This window comes from Acipenser ruthenus, chromosome 5 (genome assembly GCF_902713425.1).
Source record: "Acipenser ruthenus chromosome 5, fAciRut3.2 maternal haplotype, whole genome shotgun sequence".
NCBI classification, from domain to species: Eukaryota; Metazoa; Chordata; class Actinopteri; order Acipenseriformes; family Acipenseridae; genus Acipenser; species Acipenser ruthenus.
This window is the reverse complement of record NC_081193.1, coordinates 36,265,048-36,288,801: the sequence shown is the minus strand read 5'-3', so window position 1 is coordinate 36,288,801 and position 23,754 is coordinate 36,265,048. Positions and strand designations below refer to the sequence as shown.

The 23,754-nt window shown below is 39.7% G+C and overlaps 1 protein-coding gene across 4 annotated transcripts in view; it reads left to right on the top strand.

Annotated features, from left to right (window-relative positions):
- The window catches only part of LOC117402243 (SAM and SH3 domain-containing protein 1-like), a 373,068-nt gene that overhangs the window by 139,404 nt on the left and 209,910 nt on the right, over window positions 1-23,754 (top strand). Inside the window, exon 1 of one of the 4 annotated variants that reach the window (XM_059024112.1) lies at window positions 15,128-15,232. The exons of the other annotated variants lie outside the window; for them this stretch is intronic. Coding sequence (XP_058880095.1) covers window positions 15,212-15,232 — 21 coding nt within the window. The 5' untranslated portion in view covers window positions 15,128-15,211. Of the gene's footprint in view, window positions 1-15,127; window positions 15,233-23,754 lie in introns of those variants that run through there. 4 annotated transcript variants of the gene reach the window in all.

The window sequence follows — 23,754 nt, the reverse complement described above, 5'->3', positions numbered from 1 at the left end:
CAAAAACACACAACCAGCAGGAAGTCAGATGAATTTACACAATTTAAAGTTAAACTCCCTGAATGGGATTATGTTTGGACAGTTTTTCAGTTATCAGTTACAGCAAGCATTAGATTACAGCCTTAACTATTGTAATCTGATGCTTGCTGTGATTAACCAATTGCCAGTACTATACCTTTCAATTTGCATTGATTGATCTTTTTATTATCTGTAATTGTAATGAGTCACTCAGTACATTAGGCAACTACTGTATACACCCCCTCACTAATTATGATTACTACTGCCCCAATACAGTCTCGTAAAAAGATAGTAAAGACTAGTGGAGTTTTCTGTTACTGTAGACTGACTGAACAGCAGCTTTGATAGCATTCTATATATATATATATATATAAATACAATGTGGCTTCTTGTCCTTAAGCTCTGTGCTCTGACGATGTGATATCCTGATAGCAGGAAGTGCTGTTCAGTATAACAGACTTGAGCACTTGGTGGCAGAAATGTTTACTTCTTTGAATCTTTGTAAAGTCAGTGTTCTTTATCCTTAACATAAGATTATTTATACAAAAAGAATGCATTATAACATTGTTAGAATTTCACCCATTTTATCTGTTCAACCGCATCCTTAGGCTTGTTTCTTTGGAAAATCTATTAGTGGGTTGTTAAGGCTAATCCAGATTCTACTGATAACTGAGCATTAAAGGAAGCAAAGCAAGTCTGGACAGATCCTCCTCCTCAATACTGTGTGCAGCAGTGCTTTAGCAGGATCGCTTCACTCATCTTGTAACTCAGTAATGTGCTGAAGCTGCACAATGTTTGCACTTTTTTTGTACAACTGCCCTGATGTTGTGTTACATCCCATTAACCTCCCATAACAGGTATTTACAAAGAGCAAACAGCATCAGCAGCTCATGTTATATCGAATGACGGTTGTAATTTGCTGCCCTGAAGGTATGCAGTTAAACAGAAAGAAAACATCTGCATTATTTATTTTTTGTTAAACTAAAGCACTGTTTTTCTCTGCTGTAGCTGCTACGGTTTTATTTAACATGCAAGGACGTCTATAACCGTCACAGCAGAATTAATCTGTCAGATCAAAAAAATCCGAACTAAGATCTACCAATGACTGACCACCATTACAGAATTATTATCAGAGCACTATTATTCAGGTTACATGTGCACAGGTGTTTAGTTAATAAAAAAAAAAAAAAGGCTTTTAGTTCCCCACATTTAAACCCACTCTCTGGTTTGGCTCAGCTCTGCACGGGAGGATGTCATGTTGATTTGAGGGTAGTTCAGTCTCCATGACACTGAGTAAATGGTTTCAGTTAACATGAGTTGTGTGTGTTGCCCAGTGCTGCATTCTGATTCTGCTTGACCCTCTCCAATCTGGCTTCCGCTCTGCTCACTCTACTGAAACCGCCCTCCTGTCTGTCACCAACTCACTTAAATGTGCCCGAGCTGCCTCTCTCTCCTCTGTCCTAATCCTCCTCGACCTCTCTGCTGCCTTTGACACTGTTGATCACTCTATTCTACTATCAAATCTTGCTGACCTGGGGATCTCTGGCACTGCTCTGGCCTGGTTCTCCTCCTACCTCTCCAACCGCACTTACCAGGTAACCTGGCGTGGAGCAACCTCCACACCTCACCCTCTCTTAACTGGAGTCCCCCAAGGGTCAGTCTTGGGTCCTCTCCTGTTCTCTCTCTACACCCGCTCCCTGGGCCCCCTCATCGCATCCTATGGTTTCTCATACCATTTCTATGCTGATGATGCTCAGATTTTCCTCTCCTTCCCCACCTCTGACTCCACCATCTCCTCCCGTATCTCTACCTGTCTGTCTGCTATTTCCTCCTGGATGCACTCGCATCACCTCAAACTCAACCTCTCTAAATCTGACCTCCTTTTCTTTCCCTCCTCCTCCCCCTCCTCTGATCTCTCCATCTCTGTTCCTCTGGAATCTACCACACTCTCTCCCTCTTCCTCACCTAAGAACCTTGGAGTCACCCTGGACCCCTGCCTCTCTTATTCCCAGCACATCTCCACTCTGGCACGCACTTGCCGATTCTTCCTGAGCAACATCCGAAGAATCCGACCCTTCCTCACCAACTATGCTACCCAGCTCCTGGTCCAAGCCCTGGTACTCTCCCGCCTAGACTACTGCAACTCCCTCCTGGCTGGCCTCCCTGCGTCCGCCACCCGTCCGCTCCAGCTCATCCAGAACTCTGCTGCCCGCCTGGTGTTCTCTCTGCCTCGCTTCGTCCACGCTACTCCACTACTCCGCTCGCTCCACTGGCTCCCGATCACCGCTCGCATCCAGTTCAAGACTCTTGTACTAGCCTACAGATGCCTTGACCAGTCTGCACCCAGCTACCTCCAGACCCTCATCTCTCCCTACACCCCCACTCGACCTCTCCGCTCCACCTGCACTAGAAGACTAGCTCTACCACCGCTACGCTCCCCTGCCTCCAAAGCCCGCTCTTTCTCCACCCTTGCTCCGCAGTGGTGGAATGACCTTCCTACAGGTGTCAGGACTGCCCAGTCCCTGACCACATTCCGGCGCCTCCTTAAGACTCACCTCTTCAAAGAGCACCTGTAGAACTCCTCTGTTTGTATCCTGGGACACTATCACCCTTCATGTAAATGTGCTTTATTTTGCTCTTATCAGCCCCTATTTTACTGCATTTAATCCTGTACTTCAGAATACTGTAATCTGCCAAGTTTTTGACCTGTAGTACTTTGTATTTACTCACATCCTGATGTAACTATCACTATTTAATCATATCCTGATGTAACTATCACTATTACCTGCTGTATTATTGAATTGTGGTTTGTCAAACTTGTACTTTACTTGAACAAAAGTTATTGTATTTCTTGCTCTTATTATATTACTTGTATTGTAATGCTTGAAATGTTTTTGCTTACGATTGTAAGTCGCCCTGGATAAGGGCGTCTGCTAAGAAATAAATAATAATAATAATAATAATAATAATAATAATTTCAACGTTTGGTAGGTGGAGGATTAGGTTACGACACTAAGCCTCTCATGCCTTTCACCAGGTCCAGAGTGAAATTTCTGGACATTTTGGCACAATTGCCAGTCTCTGTGTGAGAGGTCCAGGACTGAATGGCTGGCTGGTGGTGTTCAAGGTCAGGTTTGAATTGCACACAGCTGTGATGAGAAGGTCACGTTGGACCTGCCAGAATTGTACCTGGCAATGTTATTGTCACCTTTCGCAAGCACAACACGAAAAAAAAAAAATATATATATGTATGTATGTATGTATGTATGTATGTATGTATGTATGTATGTATGTATGTATGTATTTTTCAAATAGTTTAGATGATTTGGGGACAGTGATCTCAATTCTAGGTAGAAAGCATAAGAGACTTTGAGGTTGGTCCATCAAGCAATTCAAGATTGAATCCACCTGAGCCTGAAACGTTTACTTGTGAATTTGCACTCCATATAGCTACAGCTGTACATGAATAAGAATTGAAGAATTGTAATGATAGTCTCCTGTTGTGATGCCACACTGAGAGCAATTTGCTGAAGTGGATACTGGGTCTGGGTTTGTATTAAGATTGAATGCTTTCATGAGACAAATAAAAAGAAAGCTTGTTCTCACTGTTGTCTGTTGAAAAACAGTTTTGTCTGCTCAGTGGGGCATAAAGCTACCCCTTCTTTCACAAAAGAAAGGACAGAATGAAAAACGTCTAATTGTTTCTATTGCAAATGGTAACTCGTATCAGATAAAGATCTTGTTCATCAAAGGCTGTTGGTTTATTTGATTTGGCATTGCTGCAAATTTGTTTAAATGCTTTGAGAATTGTTTTGTTGAAGCGTTAAGTTTACAATAATTATATTGTGGCTGTACTATAAAATGAATTATATGTTTTATGATAATCAATGACTGACATGCTCCTGACGTATCTTGGGCTCTTTATCAGACTGTAAGGCCACTGCATCATAGATAGCTTCTCAAAAAAAGAAGACATTCGATAACCATGGGGAAAATGTTTTTTTTATATCATTGATCTGTAAAATGAAAATATTTCATTATAATAAGTAGCTGATATTCTTTCCTGACATAAGCCCTGTTCACGTTTGCATTTTTATACCGGTATCGTTGCGGAACAGTATCGCAACGTCTGGTCACACTGGAGTTGTTACCGGCGTTGTACCGGTATAACTGTATAAGTGTGGACAGGTGGATCGCAATGACAACATAATGGATGAGTCTGAGGCATGCGCAGCACATTTACACCAAGGATATATTACCAAGATTCTGAACTCCGCCTTTACTTCCCTCATGCTTGTTTAATTAATGTATTTTTGTTATATTTACAGGTACATTACAGTAGTAAAAACATATACAAACTGACATCCAATACTAATAAATCCAAGTTTTATAATTGCACCTGTCTACTCTAGTACTGTGTGAAACGCTCATCGCTGTTTTCTGCGCATGCGCCATCTCTGGTACTGCATTCAGAAAAGTGAATTTTTTGTATAGATTACGTTATGTCATCATTACCACAGGCTATGTTTTTCATCAAGACACCCTGGGAAAGAGTAAAATACACAATTTTTTTAATATTTTAAAACATTGATAAAATAAGCTCAAAGCAGTTCAATCTGACACGGCTCCATTGACAGTCAATAGAAAATCTTCTCCTGTGCTCTGTATCCCACAACTGTTTGTGCGCAGCGTGACTGAGGTCCCCATAGAGAATCAGTGAAGCTGAGTATCTTGGTGTAACAGAATATCTTTGATGTAAGTGTATCAATATAAACCAGTTTAAATGTGGACAGGTATATCGCAACAGCATCGGCCTTGTACTGGAGTTGAAAAGTGAGTGAGAACAGAAAGTGGTATCATAATCATACCGCTATATTCTAAACCGAAACTAATTTTACCAGTATCGCTGCAATACATGTGTGTGTCAATTAAAAACTTCACAAAGCAGTTGGTGCATCATCATTAGCAGATGAATTCAGTCAGTAGACACTTTACTGTGTATACTCTGGTAGGTGAGCAAGAACTCCTTGTGAACAAAGTCTCTGTTTGAAAGGCTTCTCTCCTGTTTAGATAAACAAATAATGGTAGATTTATGGTTGGATGACAATTCTGCTTCCCCAATTTAAGAGAACACATCAAAGACAGAGCTGTAATGGATGATTGCATTGGCTTTGATTATGTCTTGCCTGACAAACCCTGAAATCAACCTGTCGAAAAATAGAGACTTTTTTCCATCATATTTTGATTTTCACAGTAGAGGAGCAACACATGGTTTTGTTTCAAAAGGCTAGAGATCAATAAAAAGACAGCAAGAGCATCTGAATGAGTTCCTCTGAGGACAGGACTGCCCAGGTGGAAAAACTTCCTCATGTGAGGACAAAAAATAGGCAGTCAAGTAGTTGGCTACACTGACATATCATTCAGAGTTAACCCAGTCAAGGCAGATTACAGGGACAAAGATGGACAAAGACAGGCATATTAATGGACGAACAGGCTTAATGAATCTAGCTCATATTGCTTTGTTGTACTAACTAAGATGGTGGTATAGTTATCGCAGGCAGGGGGTAGAATCTAGAGAAGGAGCAATCACAGCAGTTACTGTATTAACATGCCTTTTAAGGAATCTAAAGAGTTATGACTCCCAAGGCTTAATTAGACAAACTAATAATGTGAATCAGACAATTTAACCTTTACAAGGATATCTTTACTTGTGATGCTCAGCATAACAGCCCCCCAAAGTCAGAAAGGCTGATTCGTCACACACAATTGCATTCTGTTGTTGGGACATATGGACGATTTATGATTTTGTTTCTTTCATCAAAGATGAGGTCAAGCAGGACCGCAGTGTTCTCAAGGGCTTTGCTGCAATGATTAGCAGCTGCCTCCTTAATGATTTTAAAGTTGTGTTTGTAGCCATGCCCTTGAAGCTACATGATCTTCAGAACCTCCAATCAGACAGAAGAGCTAAACATAGAGCGTTTAATTCTTACATCTCCCCAACATTCTCCCCACACAACACATTACAAGCATTTGATGCTGGTGTCGGTATCCGTGCCAGGCAGATATCCTTCCTGTGAATATGTGACAGGGTTGAAGAGGAACAATGTAGATACTGAAGATCATTAACTATTGATGAAATTGCTGCCTGTGCTTGTGGGAGTTGCATTTTAATTATTGATGGTAATTGACGGTTTTATTTTTTTTAACCCTGATCCCCAAAGAAAGTCCACTGTCAGGAAAGAGTGTCATTTAATATATTTAACACATTAATGGTTGACTTACTGTATTTGGTCAGTCAGCTGTGTAATGTTCAATATATTATTTTCGACCAAGAGTAGCCCTACTGCATGTAGCATAGTCATTGTATGACGGCATGCCAGTATAAATATACAGGTATATTGGAGACCCTGATTTGCTCTGCTCTTCAGGCTAAAACATTAGTGGTGGTGCCGCTGAAGGTTAAACCAAAGCAAAATAGATTACTGGCAATACTGTGTTTGCATTTTCACTGATGTGTCATAACCAGAAAGTGTCTTACCATAGGAGTGCAAAAAACGATTCAACTGAAAAAAATAAAGTAAACGAGTCAGGAGACTATGAACATAACAATGATTTTAATCACTGTAGGGTGATTGTGTTTTCAAGCAATAGAAGTACATCAAGGTAATGAATTGTACAACAGACACAGCAATAACTACCTGGGATAGTCTCTGCCTTGGAAGTGTTATGATTTAATTTACACACAGCAGGAGCTATTTGAGATGTTTGTTCTTGTTTTTATTCCCCAGCTTGATACATTTATATTCTGTTTAGAAAATGTTGCCACATGTGACGGATGTCTTTTAATTTGAACTCCATTGTATGTAGTCTGCCTTTAACCACTATCATTGTTGGGCTGCTGGAGTACAATTTTTGTAAAAGGTTAGATTTACACTCTTTTGCTGTGCTTTTAGTATAATTTTCCTACTAAATGTCAACACAGTATTTTAGGCCAAACACATGTTTTATGTACTCCTCCTGATGACTGTTGTAGATGCACTATATATATATATTAATCAAATCGTCTGCACTGTTTCATTTTACCTAGTACCGTTGCCATGTTGCATAGGGTGCCTACTGTTTAAGGGGAAACCACTTTAAGACTTGCTTTCTAATATACAACAGCACTATTAAATCTCACAAAATGAGCGGGTTTCACAAATTTCTGCAACTTGACATGATTGCATGACTCATGCTGTACATCAATGTGATCGTGCCTTTACCAGATATTAGTGATCTCTTAAGCCAGCTATTTCAATCTCCAAGTTTAGGTTGGTCAATATTTAAGTTACATCTAAGCTCAACTGGTTGAAAAATAATACACACCAGCCTGTTGCTGAATCTTTTATCAATTAATTTTAATTAACTACTGCTGTATGTTGGTGATGGAGTAAATTGGGAATATGCTATACAGATTTCTTAGATCCAGAACTCAGTTTTATCTGCACTACAACATGACAGTGGAGCTACAAAATCACTTGAATCCTCCACCATCACAAGAAGAACATCATGTTGAATTACTGGCAATACCCCTGTCCTGTCCTGTCATCACCCGAGGCCTTCTGGGAAAGGTGTTTGGCAAATTTAGTTTGGTATTTTATTGGTTACATTTCAAGCACCACTGGACATGAGAGAAATGTAAACCAGCAAACCAATCCGTGGTTTCATTAGGTAATCTTCCAATAGTACTGTTTTAAGCTGTGTGGAAGGAAATATATATATATATATATATATATATATATATATATATATATATATATATATATATATATATATATATATTAATTTCCCAAGTTGCAACAGGATCAGACATACTATATGTGGTAGAGATGGGAATATATGTAACAAAAAAAATAATATGTTCCAAAAAAATCATGTTTGGTCACTGCTGTATAATTTTGTAATCATAGATGGCTCAAAAAAAATACTGCACCATTGAACTTCAATATGAAATGAACATGGGGAAAAAAATTAAGCAAATTGTGTGAAAAACTCTGTTTTATTAGCACTTTTACCAATCGCAACTATCTCTCTCACTCTGTCTCTCTCTCTGGTCTGTAGCTTCATTAGCAACCTAGCTATTCAACCAAAGCAAACTGCATTGGAAACAAAGCCTGCCCTTTTTAAAAGATATCTAATCCGATTGGCTGAGCTTTGTATTGTTCCAGTTTCAGCACTGAAATACACCCACCGATCTGACGCGTCTCACAGGACTGTACTATTGCATTCTGGAGGCTGTAGTTTTCTCTCTGAACTACGTATACAGGAACGTTTGGTAGTACATCAAATTGGACCCTGGTGGTATTGTTGTTGTACTTGTAGCTGCACCGCTCATGCTTTCCTGCATAGCCAAGTTTAGCTGCTCCTTCATGGTTAGAGATGTCTCACTCTCAGCAGTGGCTGCCTACTGCTGCTGGTCAGCTGAACTCGGGCTTGCTTCTGGTTGTTGTTGTTGTACATCCGATTCAACAGACTTTGCATCGATGACGAGCCTTTCTATTAATTTTAGTACACGTTTTTCTGATGAATAGCTTACTTAGGATCTTCTCAAACCATTCATCATCAATACCGCTGTCTTGCTTGTCCAAACAATTTAGGTTGTGGAGGTTCTGCAGCACACTTGAGCAGTATATGTGCGGCGCTCTTTGATGCGATGACACAGCGCCTGTCTCAATTCTTGGCTAAGTGCAGTGTGCTGGATTTGCAACTGCTGCATCATGAATTTAAGGGCTGCATCCGCTGACATTAAGTTTGATACTCGCCGGCATGATTCTTCCACCATCAGCCTCACAGGTTCGAGTGCCTCAACTGTGCAGTAAGCAGCTCAGTTTCTTGATCAGTGAATGTGACAGGTGACTTCAGATCTATCAGTGCCTTTTGCACACAATCGATAAGGTTTAGAAAATGTTCCAGCATCATGACTAAGCTGTTCCATCTAGTTTTAGAATCCAATATCAAGGAAAGTTCCTTCCCATGCTCAAGTAGCACATACTTCTGTAAAATGCTACCGTTCTTTACTGGAGAGTGTTTTGAACATAACTACCACCTTGCACACTTTCTGCACGGCTTCGTTGAGATTGGGAGAAAGTTCAGGTTTGGCAGGAATAGTATGGGGTCCGCAACGTGGTGCAACTCCAGAACCAGAATCCTCTTCAGACACCACAGCAAACCCCTCATCTCCATCTTCATCATCATTATCCCATAGTTGTATGAGGTGATGCCCTCTGCGTCTGTCTCACGTGTGACTGCCACACTGCTTTGACCAGACATTGCCCACTTTGAGTATAACACATCCAGAACTGCCAGCTGAATGTCGTGGGCATAGCAGAGCTGTTGTTCAGCAGAAAGCAAGGACCCAACTTGCACCATCACGCTGGCTCTATCTGTAGTGATGCACACAATGTCATGTTAAAGTGACATGCTGTAAAAGCCTCCCTCTCTTTTAACAATTTGATGCAGGTCTCTGCTGGCATACTGCCATACTGCCCAATATTTGTTCTCTCCATACCTACGCATGTGCACGTTGACATTCATATATCATCTATTACGGAGCGAAGTCCGCTTAACGATAGTCAAGCTGAACTAGTGGCAAACTAGCATAGATTTCTCGCTATATGTGATATTTTGTTAACTGATTGATCTGTCTACATTGTGTGGTGTAATACTGTAGCCAGATACTGTAGAAGAAGTGGGTGCCTTTGCATTTCTCTCTGTCAGAACACAGAGAGAAAAGCGTTTATTAATCTGTATCATCCTATAGTGAATCTCCAGTAAAGCTGAACATTTTTATTAAAAACCTCATGAGATTCTCCAGTGCCTTGTATGCTACGTCAAGGGGCAAAAAAAAAACAACACACATTTCATTTTACAAAGGTTTTGGCTTGATAATATGTGTGCTGCTTAAGCCTGTGATGAATTGTTGCATTACTGTACTATCACCCTTGATGTTTATTTCCACCCATCATCGAGGTGCTTCATGTAGCTGGCAGGTAGGTGGCCGGTCCCCTCCTACTGCCGTGGGATGAGCCATGCCGTCTGTATTACTGAAAATGTCAATCGCTTGCTGTTGGCCAAGACACAGCCCTCAGCCACAAACAAACAACCCCATTTAACTAGCACACTAACAAGGAGTCGGACACAGTGTAAAACTAATCAAAATGTGAAACGTTCTGTTAAAAGGTTGCCGTAGAAAATAGCCAGTGGGGGAAAAAAACTAAACAGTTATTTGATTGATAGAAGTGAAAAGGTACTTACAGTAGATGTCACACAGCACTGGAAAAGGTATTGTTATTTTACTGTGAAGGGTGTAGACAGTTCACTTTTCATCTGAAGTGAGTAAGAATTTTCTTTGTGAGTCCTGTCAGAAATAGCACAGGGAATGTAGTTGGCTAACCAGGCATGAACCTTTAGTTCTGTTAATTGGTATTACACCCCCTTGAGGTAAAAATGTGGCATAATTCTTAATTCGGCTTTTTGTTGGCTTGGGGGTTTTGGATGACTGGCATCTAAGTCTGGCTTGAATAATAACATAATCCCAAATTGCTTGTCCTGGACGCTGAGTAACTTCAGGTAATTTGGAATAAAAGGAAACAAATCTTTATTCACAATATAGGAATTATATTGAAAAGGCAGACAAGGGATCCACCACCATATTTTTCATATATCGAACATTTAAACAAAATATTTTGAAACATCTATTTTTTCAACAGGAATAAAAATGTATGTATTTTTATTTATACTAATTTAGAAGGGGGTTTATCTTAAAATTAATATTGGAGTAAATGGTCAATCTATCTTAAAGATTTTTCATGATGCCACCCTTTGATCTTTATTGATTCATTCTAACTAAAAATGGCTGTGTGGCTTTGAAGAGAAGGGGAGTGCAGGGCAGATATATTGTTGATTAATTAATTAGTTGATTAATAAAGTCACTGCCGGTTTTGCCTCTCTAAACCACTGGAGTGCCAGAGCCAATTCAACGCTCCCTTCAGATTCCCTAGCGAAGACCGTCCTACTTTGATCAGCCAGGACACAAACCTGTGCTGTATGACTCGCCGTGCACACCACGCAGCTATGCTTCTGCCAGGTGGACCCCCCCCCCCCAAGAAAAAATATTTTAAGTGGCTAAACAAAGTGTTGAATCGGTAACACAATAATCCACAGTTTCTCGTACCTAGTGGCACTTGGAACAGTTAATTATTTTTTTACTGATTTAATACTTATTGTTTATCCCTTACATAAAACCCTCCTAGAGAGGTCTTCCTGGTATTAAAACATTCAACCATAGATTGTGAATTTTATTCAAATTACTACAAAGGCAAAATGCACTGGTCCCACCTTGATTGTTTAGATTTCCCACATATCGAGTTCTCTAGAAAATCCTTAAATCTTTAACCCTAAAGTTGGTTGGCTTAGGCTTAGGGCATCATATGAAGACAAGAGGGAATGAGAAGCAAAAAAAAACAAAACAATTAGTGATAAATAGAGCTTTATAACCAGTTGAGACATTGCTTTCTGCCTGAGGTGATTATGCAGCGCTGGCACACATTAGTCACTAATTAGAGCGTATCCTCTCTTTTAATTATTGATTGATTGTATCAGAAGCAGCCTTTTAATGGAAAGGCCCCACTCTCCAAAGCCAGCTTTTGATCAGGCAATTAAGTGCAGTTGCTGTGCATTTTCAATTTTCGTAACCAGGGGCAAGACATGACTAATGCTGTGCCGGTATGTACTGTACAGTCACTTCTCAACCCAAATATAACACAGGAGCACAGTGTCCTTGCTGCAGGATGAGGAAGTCTGAATAAGACTGGTGTTGTCAGGACCTGTATGACCTGCACTTGTGTCCCCGTTGGACTGTATGCTGGCTCTGAACCCTCTGAGAGAGGAAGCTTTGAGTGCTCTGACTCACACAGTGCCTATCAGGTCACGCTTATGGGTCTGGAGCAAGCATCTGGCTCAGTGGCTGCTGCCCTTTCTCTCTCCTGACTAAGCTAGAAAAGGAACATGTGTGTGTGGCTTTTTATTTATGTTTATTTGTATTTGTTTTAGTACAAATAAACCCACAGAACCACATATTTAAATGTGTAAACTTTTTTTTAAATATAATTTTATATATTGAAAAAGGCTGAAATTGCCAGCTCTAGATATGCTTCCTGTAAGATGTTATCAGAATAATAAAAACAGCAGGGTAATTCAGAAAACCTTGCAGGTGACATTCTTTACAGGTTGACTGCTCATGACTGTTGTTGGCTTCTTTAGCAATATGAGGCTTTATTTAATCTATCAAAACAGCCTTGTAAATAGTTTTAAGAAAAAGTATTTGAACTAGTTTGCATGTACAGTCCTAAAGTTTAGTTTGTCTTCCCACACTGTAGATACTTTTAGTATCTTATTTCCAGGCACTAAATAGTCACTTATTGTACTTTCAAGGTTCTGCTCCTAGTAACTGTACCACAGGTCCAAGAAAATAAAAAATATCAGTTTTGGTAGCCTCGTCGCTTGTACATTAAGAAAATGTTTATTCAAGCAGGGCTTGTACTTTGTTTAAAATTTAAGTTAACAGCGTGCAATAAAGTAAGCAGACATAGCTTGTTAAAAGAACAGCATCTCACATTCACTGAAGAAAGTGCTGATACAAATAGTTTTGTGAAGCAAACCTTTTGCCACAATATTTAGTTAAAACTAATGGAAAATTGATGACTGAGCCTTTTTTGCTTATTTTTGCTGCGTTCCTGCTTTCAATGTTAGAATAACATCACATGCATTAATTGAAATTAATTACTCTAAATATTTTAGGAATGCAGATGGGGCTCAGCGCACCAGGTCCTTAGAGCAGTCTGGCAGCAGTTGAAGGTCACAGGATCTGTGCTCTATTGTGACTGTCAGGCTGGGAACTGAAATTAGAGGTGCTGTGAGTGTCTGGATCTTGACAAGTTTTGGCAGGAGTCCTCCTACTGTATAAAAGTCAGTTGTGGTACTATATACTGTACCATGGTAAAAACACAGCAAAGAATAGCAGAGCGTTATGAAAGTTTGATAAAGCATAGACAAACATGTTTAAACCTTTAGAAAGTACTGTGAATGAAGGTCTATGGAGCATTTTTAACTGTGGTGGTATTTTGGTACAGGAAACATACATTAAACTGTAAATACTATTATATCGTAAGTGCTCTAAAACCTTCTGTTTCTGTAGACCATTGATACAGTAGCTATGATGTAATCATAATGTTACATTTGTAACGTGTTTGGTTATATTATAAATGTGTTTGAGAGAATGTCTGCAGTATAAACACAAGGAAAAGCTTACTGTATATAAGGAATTGTTCATGCAGGTTCCATTAAGGACATGTGTTTTATACATACAATATGTAACTTTGCATTTGAAGTGTTTTCCTTACTTACTGCTGTGAAATTTAATACTGCTCTATATTGCTTTATTGATGCTTTCTCCCCTGCCCCCCCCCTCGACCCATTCCATCTTTGGTGGGTGACATATCGGTCCTCTGTCTTCAATGCTAAGATGCTAATGGATAGGCTGGGTCAGGTCAGATAATGAAAGGCCCTGGTACATTAACTTTCAATTTCAAGTGTGTCTAAATCCTATTGAGAAGATGGATAACAGGGCCTGGGATGCCTTGTAAGTTTCTACATGTGCTGCTGAAACTCAACAAACCTCTCAGGAACCAATGCATTTCTTTCCATCATGAGGCGCCATAATGTTTATCTGTCAACCAAAGCATCTTTTGATGGTCTCATTGGCTGCTGGACAAGCGACTGAATAGTTATTTCACAGTAGTAATACAGTTTTAATTAAATACTAAATACACCGTTGCTGGAACTGGCTTGCTACATAATATGGTGGTTCTAAACTGTTCATAGTGGGAAACTGTGGTCCCCGATGGAAGAACTATAGTTATCAACAGGGGACTATAATGTCCGAAGCCGCAACTGTAGTTCAGCCAAGAAAGTAAGTGAAGCAAGGTTAAACTAAATATGATTTTATATATTTTGTTTAAATATAGCTATTACAGAACAAATAAATAACATCAATAAATTAGGGATGGGAAGTTAAACGTATAAACTCTAAAGAAGTGGTTAAACTTTGAATAATATGCTAGACGTATAACCAGTCATGTGACAAATTTCACCAAACAAACATTTTTCTATGTATTAATTTTAGTAATTTATCATCATATACAGTAAGTCCGTCGCGTATCCGACTACTTTGGTGCCAGAGTAAGGGTGGATATTATAAAAAAAGGGGGTTTGGCAATTGCCTGCAGGTAGTTTTTCTAATTGGGGTGGGTTTTATTCTCGGTCAATCTGGCGCTTCAGTGGTGCACTCTGTTTATGCTGTAGTAGGCGTGGCATGGTATTCATTCTACGTGGTAAGAATGTTAATGACAAGGGTTTTTTTCTGACGTTTGTTACATATCTTTAATAAATGGCATCTCTAAACAAAGGAACGAGGCAAAGCCACGTTTGGAAGTATTTTGAGGAACCAGATGAGAAAACCGTGGTATGTAAATAATTATGCCAAACAAAATTGCCGTACCACAAAAACACAAGTTCAATGCTTCACCATTTGAAATGAAAACATTCCGAAATGACTGTGGATGGGGTTACTGATGGCAGTAAAAAGCAAACATTAATAATAAACAGAATGCTCTAGATGGGACTGACATTTATTTAGTCCTTACATCCCTGTGAATACATATAACATGATTTTAAAAGGAAGGTGTTTTTTCAATATTAATTCAGAGAATGCATAAGTGTAAATAAATTGTGTATAGACCAGAACACTTTTACGCAAATCATTATGTCTATGTAATTTGTCAACAAAACGGGATACAGTCAGCACTCGGCTATCTGTTACCCAGACACGTCAGTCACATTTTACCGTCCTTGTATTAAGAATAAAATCAAGCCCCATTATATATATGTAACAAATTAATGCAGTTACCCTTCACACCAGTTTTCTGATACAAAGTCCATCTGTTCTGTGTTACAATGTAGTTGTTTATCTGTCACAGCCCGCCTTTGTTTGTTTTTTCATTTTTTTCTCGCACGCCAAATCAGTCTGTCTTTATTGTGCAGTTACACAGCGCTTCCTCCAGTTTCACATGACGAAAATGCAGCAAAAACAAAGCAAATGAGACAAGCTACAGTACCGGTAATGTAAAAGTTCATCATTAAACAGTTTTAGATACTGATGCATATTTTAAAAAAAATCTGTGATCTTTAGTTGCTTTTGTGCATTTTCATTTGCAAGTGAACTGTAACATTAGGGCCTTATCGAGCACTATATTCTGCAAATTTGAATATTGACTTTGGATACTGTTTTAATTCTGGAAACTTCTGGTTTTTTTTAATGTTTTGCTAAATTGCATTGGCTTTTACGTTTTATGCAGTGCTGTACATGGGTAACATTTAATTTTGCTGTTGGGTTGTTAATGGGGATTTTGACATACTGCAACAATACGTACTGGATTTAAAATAAAAAAGAATTAAACAGACATGTTATCAGCCATTTTCAATTAGTGTTGCCTTTAGCACTATAACAAAGCATTTTAATTTAATTTGAATATTTCAAGTGAACAACTTGCTTTTTAACCATTACAGTCCTCCTCTAGCAGTTTAGGATGTTGTTTGAGTTAAGTGTGGAAGCATGCTGGCTCCAAATGAAGCCTCTCGACTCCAGAAAACAAAAAAAAAACAGATTATTTACGTGTTCATGTGGAACTCTCATACAGTATAATTTCAAACAATGATTTCTTAACAATAAGAAATCATTCTTATTAAGAAATAGATTTGTGATAACGTGGTACATGTTGCTTCCTATAATTTTGATGTCAAAGTGTAAAACATCACAGTAGTTCATTACAAAACAGGCACAATTGTATTTTAATTATATTTTTTTGCTTTTTTAATGACATACTGTATCTCACAGAGTTAGTATGATTTGATACACAGATTAATAACATTAAACAGATCAGAAAAAATCTATAAGCAGTTAACGAAAGTCTTTTGATGATCCAATGGCCTAATTATTATTATTATTATTTATTTCTTAGCAGACGCCCTTATCCAATCGTAAGCAAAAACATTTCAAGCGTTACAATACAAGTAATACAATAAGAGCAAGAAATACAATAACTTTTGTTCAAGCAAAGTACAAGTGTGACATACCACAATGCAATAATACAGCAGGTAATAGTGATAGTTACATCAGGATGTGATTAAATACAAAGTACTACAGGTTAAAAACTTGGCAGATTACAGTATTCTGAAGTACAGGATTAAATGCAGTAAAATAGGGGGCTGATAAGAGCAAAATAAAGCACATTTACATGAAGGGTGATAGTGTCCCAGGATACAAACAGAGGAGTTCTACAGGTGCTCTTTGAAGAGGTGAGTCTTAAGGAGGCGCCGGAATGTGGTCAGGCGCGAAAGGTGAGAAACTTACAACTAGTGGCTAGACATCTGGCTAAGAACGAGCTACTATTTGAAATAAGGTAGCATACCACATTGCCTTTTTCCCAGTACCAATTGAACATACATAAAGTGCAACAAGAGTTAATTGGCTGCACATCTGCTGATTTCTTTACTCTTTCTCTCTTCTAGGTAAGTGAACATTTTCTGTTTTGGGCCTTTGAAATGCTGAGTGGAATTGGTGAGTCTTTTAACCAAGAGCTATGTCATTTTTTGTTGTTGTGGCTGCTGCAATTTGTAATGCTAAGACACTGAATATTAATTTCTGTGAGATGTGGAATGTCAGGTGAGATATTTTGCTTTCTGTTTTTATCACTCCATGAACTGAAAAAAAATGAAGAGGTGATATCCACCAGCAAGTGTGAAAGGGTTGAATGGAATTAACATCTTTCACTTGGCATCTAATCAATATTTTCAGCAACCATTGAAGGTGCCTGTCAATATTTACTTCTAAACCCGGCAGAGTAGTGCTGTCACATTGCACCATTCCCCAGTGACTGAGAGGCAGCTAACCGCTGATACACATAAATAGAAAAACATGCTGCCCTGGTTTTTACGTATCCTTTCACAAAAAGGAATTCTGTCAAAATAAAACAATTCTTGATCAGGCAAAACTTACAAAAAAGCTCAAATACAATGACAATTGAAAGGTATTGGACCACACAAATGAAACTGTATATTCTTGTTTATTTCCATTAAGTAGAATTAATACCTACAGCAGTTCCTAAAAGTCATGGAGTTCAATAATGTATGATACACATTCCTCAGTATTATAAACCTCACAGATTGTCGTTGACAGTAGATTTGGAGCTCAGTGGCCTCGTGCCTTACTACGCCCCTGGGCGTGCGGTTATTCTAGCACAACCAACACCCTGTCGTGTCTTATTGCTTACTTATAGTATTGTCAACCCTACACTGTAGTAGAAGTGCACTATACAGAAGTACAGCAGTACTAAAATGTTATCCCAGTTCATGAAATTTACTATATTTCAATTGGGTTACATTGTTGTAATAGGTGGTAAATTGTGAGTATTAGCTTAATATTAGTTTGCTTACAGTCATATCTCCTTGTTAACCAGGTAGGTAGCTACAAAGACAAAGTTCTTAATTTAGTCTTGCTTCCAGGGTGTCAATTAATCTTGATATTATCATTTGGGAATTGTACATTTGTTGTATTTTGGAGTGCTAAAACATCGCAAACAAGAATACCTTTTACAAAGAAAAAGAATGCAATTGCAATATAAATTGTTTATAAATAAAAGAAAAGCTTTGTTTACTTCAAAACACAATTCAGCACACGATATCCATATTCATATCAAAGCATGAATGCCAAACAATGAAGAAGCCTTACAATTTTAGCAAGTTAACATCTGTTTTTCATTGCTTATTTTTGATGTTCAGAACTGTAAAACCTTTTGAAAACAAAAATACAGTAAGGCTGCAAACCAAAATTCTACTTCATAATATCAACATGAATTGTGACATTTTGCATTGCAAAGACAGCAGCAAGTCACTACTTTTGGGCACCATTGCATGTATAATGTATTTTGAGTGAATACACATTTCCGTGCATCCTTTTGCTTTTAACACTATGCAGAGTCATTGGCTGAGGTCCTGCTGAGTAATATTGACACCTGAATAATACTCTTTTAGAAGAGAGTTAGGGGTATAACAATAAACCCAGAACCACCAGGTTCTTACAATCTAAAGCTTTTAATATAACCACAATAAAATGAGTCCTAAACATAATCTTGCTGTAAGAACACAAACACCTTTCACTTGTAACCCCTCAGTTGCTAGGCAAGAAAAAAAAAAACTATTGTAACTTAGCACAAAGCCTTTAAATGGAAGGTGCAATGTACAGCATGTATGCTATTTAAATTATACACATGGTGGTTTCAGAATTTCTTTAAGGCAGGTACCATTCTGGGATAAAATTACATATATTTTGTCCATCTTTGCCTTCAAAATACATTGATGTTTTTCTTGTACCGATAACATTTAAAGGAAACACCTGCAGTATGAAGCTTTTAAGGTGTAAAAACAAAGTCTAAAATGAATGGGAGCTACATCTTTAAATATCAGGATGGTGGTTGTGGTGAGGTTATAAATAACTTGTTGATATCGGCAAATCAGTGAGGAAACAGCTCTAATGTTCAATATGCATGTGCTTTAAAGCACTTTAATTGTTCCAAATGGTTTGTCCTTGAATTCAAGGAGCACTTTGTTCACAAACCCACAGGCTATAGACATGACCATGAATGTTCATCTGTGTCTGCATTTAACAGATTAGTGTGAAAAACTGGGGACCACTATGGTGCCATTCGGCATTTGTATTTGAATCCTTTGGAGGAGAGATCCTGAGCCTATTTCATTGCACTCAGGCAGTTCCACTACAAATAATTAAAACCTTAATGTACATGAGAGCACTGTCTTCCTTGTCACATACATGCATGCACACTAGGACCCCATCTTGTGAAGCCTTGTATTTCAAACTGAATGGCAGCCGGAGTGTGAAACATGCAGAAAAAGTTGGTACAAGTGTAGCAACTGGAAGTACAGCTGGGAGGAGGAGACTTGCTTGCCTTACAAGAAACGTGTGTTGTGCCTCGTTGAACTAAAGTAAAAATATATGGCAGGGTAATTATAAATGGGAAATTGTATCATTCAATAAAAGGTAGCAGATAAAAAAAACGCTACAATTACACTGTATTTTTACATGGTGGAAGAATTGCTTGAGTAACTTGTTCCATTGTTGTGGATGGTCAGAACGCACATTGTGCTATTGTTCAGATCTACAGAAGAGTAAATGCTCTGCCACTTGCACATGATAAGCTTACCCATGTAAAAGTGTCACACCTCCACCAGCGCAGGGCTGTCGAACACGAGCAAGACACTGTCAGCCAACGGTGTCTGTCGTGCTTTGGATGCAAATGGAACGCATTGAGCCACGCTTGAAGCAGGCGAATGCGAAGTAAGCCCAACTCGATGGCTGATATGGCTGCGGCCATCAGACCCAACAATTCCTGACAATACACCAAAGTGACCTCCGATCCCTGTCGAAACCAGGAGAGGCAACCTTGAATAGCTGCTACTCTGTCGTACGACAGGTATGCGCACATCGTACTAGAATCCAGCCGGAGCCCCAAGTACGTCGTGCACTGCATCGGTGTAAGCCAACTCTTTGCATTGTTGATGGTTGCCTGCTACCGTGGTGGCCTGTAGGCGGTACCTTAGATCACCCAGCGGTGCCGTATGAACCGGAACCGTCCTGGTAATGGTGCGTGCGTGGGGAGGTTGCCAATGGCTCGACCTGCTCCACGCCGGAGCATGGGGAGGGAGTAGCGCAGCCACTTGCCGAGATGCCTCGCGTTCATGGTGGGAGCACTGCAAGATCCCCTCCATAGCTGGCCAAAAGGTATGCCCCGTGGATATCAGCGCATCCAGTAGTGCCGCCTTGTCTCCGTCTGGGACCCTCGCCTGTGACAGCCATAGCTGTCTGTGAGCTACCACAACACTTGCCAGGCTCCGGCCTAGGGCTTGCTCTTGAAGGCCGGAGATCTGGAGCAGCATGCCGGAGATGAGACGCATATGCCTTCCTCAGTTTTGTCTCCGTAACCCTGCACTGCTCGTTCGGGCACACAGGGTCCTTGGACAAACCCCCACCGAAATGGTGGAGTCGACCGGGGGAAACCCTGCCAAGCCCAGCTTCTCTGCGCCCTCAAAAGAAGCAAGCTGAGAGGCTTGCTTCAGAATGCTTGGCGCAGAGGCGGGACGATCCTAAGAGGAGCGTACCTTCTCCATTAAATCGGAGAAAGCTGGCGGGGAGCTACAGCCTGCGTCTAGAACACGGACCGGCATGGCACGGACCTGCAAGAAGGTTGCAGCACGTCCCACCAGCGCTGACGTAGAGCTCTGGGATAACCAGAGGAGCGGGGGCTCCGAGGGCCGCTGATGGCTCGGCCATAGGAGACGAGGCCTCCGTCCCCATGGCCCTAGCCAGTTTATTGCAAAGCATCCGGGGCTGAAAAGCCGCGCAGATGTCGCAAAAGGTCACATCCTCTAAGGCCAGAGTGGCGTGCTGGACGCCCAAGCACCGCGCACACAAAGTATGCCCATTCTCATGGAGTATGTTCGCCCCACAGGACGTGCAAGCATGGAACCAGGACATGCTTGCCATCACTGTGCTAATGCCGCCTGGTATGTGAACACTGGCGCTGCACAACATTCCTGCATCCCTGCACTTCTTCTTTTGAATACTGCAGTTTAAATTATCAATAATGGTCTTTGCTACTAATACTAGTCTATCTCAAGTCTATATACACACCAATCACTATGATAACATAAATATTTGTCAATGAAAATATTATAACCCTGTGCAGGTGCAGTGCAGTAATCCAACAAGAAACGACAGACAAACAAATTACGGGTGAAAAGGTTCCTGTTTATTTTAATCCAGGGGTCTGATGACCAAACAGATACAAACAATGATGGCTGGCAATACACAATGATGCGTATTGCACAGTACATGATGATGGGTTGCAGTCCCATTTACAATAAACAATTATCCCCCAAGAGCAATAATCCCAATGCAAATACCTAAACACAAACACGGTCACCCCTCCCAGTGACTGCTGTAGTGCTGGTTGTGAATTTACAATGTTATTTTAGTGAACAGTCAGTGCGTTGTTGTCTGTGTTTTGTGCTGGCCTTCGGCGACAGTTCCGGATCGTGTTTAGCCGTCTAGTCTAAAACACAAGACAAACAAGACGATACAGACAGACTGACAAAAACAAACAAAACACTCATGTTCTCTTTAAACACAGAAATACCGGTCCTTTCGGTTCAGTTTCAAAAACCACAACAAAGGAACAGATTACGATTCTCGGCCCCCCTTATATGCTGTCACGGATGACCCCTTGGTAAACGAATGCAGCTGCCTTTACAATCTGCGGCTGCTGCATTGTTTCCCTTCCAGGTCAATACGTTCTTGCAACAGAGTCTCGCCTTTTTCCAGACTGACCGACTTCCCAACCCAGGGAAAGAACAGTCAGGCCAGCCCGTCCAAAGAACTCTGTCCTCGCTGCTTAGTGCCCTCACAGGTCGGGAGAGAGATTTACAGCCAAGATTCATTATATTTCTGTCACAAACCTTTATAGGATTTTCAGTGTTGACTTTTTCACATGCTTCTTACATATATGTTCCTAATGCAATATCTGCCTCAGAGTGGAAGTTACTACTAGGCTTTCATTGCAAACGTCTTCCTCTGGCTTGCAAGTTATCCATCTGTATTGCACATAACCAAAATATGCCGTGCACTTAATCATACACAAAATAATATGTAATATGTGACTTTTTTTAGGGCTGCTGCTGCTGGTAAGTTAGACCTCACTATCTTGATGTCTACCCCTGTGACAGATTTAGTTTGTCTTTATTTATCCCGTTGTTTCTTGTTCCTCGCCACAGGGGTTACATTTCCATTATTCATTATATAGAGGCTTTTAAATAAAAATAAAAATATGTAATAAAAATATTGTGACCATTTTATACAGTGTTATCATAGTTATAGTTAGCATAATTTCTGTTATTACTTTATTAATTCTATGATTTGAATCTATTAATTTGTCATCCATTGCCTTCCTTACTGTAACTGTCATACTGTTAAAATCATTCAGGTGGCTTTTCAGATTCAGAGTGATGCTATATATTGTTCAAGGGGCAATGTGGTAAATTTAAAATAGGAACACGCTAATCCAATTTATCTGATGGGATTTTAAAATTTGCATTTTCTGCTTCAATTGAAATTATTCTGATCGGTCCTGTTGTTTAGTCACTGCTTTGGAAAAAAAAACGAAATATCTTCACTGAAAGTTTTGGAGCTAGTAAATAGTCAATGGTCGTCATTGTCTTATTACAGAGCTTATACAATCAGCCTTGGGGATTGCCACTACAGGGTTAAATGAGAAAAAATAACAGGGTGTGCTTTGGCAGTGTTCCTTGATCCCAAGACAGTGGAGGCTTATTTAGTCATTTATCATGAAGTGGGGTGCGCCTGGGCTGATTTATGGTCAGGAGATTTCAATTCTGTTGCCAAGTCCTGTATTGTGCAGTGACAGGTCAGGTCTCCTATGCCATGTGTCTGTTGAGTGTTTGTCTGTGGGTGTAATAAGCCTCTGGTTAGCAGGCCGTGAACAAATGAATAGTGTTTCAACAATTGAAAAGTTAATTGAAATGTAAAGAACACCAAACCCTTTTTGTCATTACTGGAAAAAAAAAATAAGTTAGCTTTGGGCAACAGTCAAGTACTTGAGCTTTTTTATTAAATTTCATTAAGATGCATACGATTGCACTGCTTAGAATGTAACTCTGGTATTACTGTATTATGGATTAAAATTTGATGATGCATACTTCTTGTAAGTATGTTTCCTTTAACACTTTCATGTGTGGATGAAGTTCTAATGACACTGATAAACATTTTCAGAATATTTAATATTTAATACCATGTTTAATACATGAATTGGTTTTAGAAATGAACACTTTGGGCGTGCAACTGTGATTTTTTGCGCCCTCTCAACTCTTGAGCTACTGTGGTACACCATTTTTCAACTGGGGGTACAAGAGAAAAAGGAGGTTAAGTGACTTGCTCAGGGTCACACACAGTGAGACAGTGGCTGGGATTGAACCTGGAACCTCCTGGTAACAAGCCCCTTTCTTTATTGAGTTGAGAAGGCAGCTGGGACGCCCTACTTTTAGACAGTGAAATCACTCACTTGTTCTTCCCTGGAGCTGGAGCAACACGACTGTTATCTTTACTTGCAATGCTTGTATGTGTTCTTTCATTATAAATAAATCTGATGAAGAACTCCTTTGTCGTGTGAGTGCATTACTCTACGCCTCCACACTGGTAATTATTAATAAAACTGTAAAAGCAGCAAAATAATCAGTGGTACTGTGCATCTGACAACATAATACCTGGAACAATGAACAGCAAACAAAAAAAGATAACTGCGATCGCCCCGCTCTACCGGAGAAAGAAAAAAATATATAAGATAGCTGTGGGTCCAAGACATCCTCAAGAAAAGAAAAAGGTACGGCGAATATCATCGGCTGATACAGGTGCTCCGGTTTGATGAAGGCAGATTTCAAACCTACTTAATGTTGTATTATGCAACTCTGGAAAATCTGAAATCAGAACCACAAGCT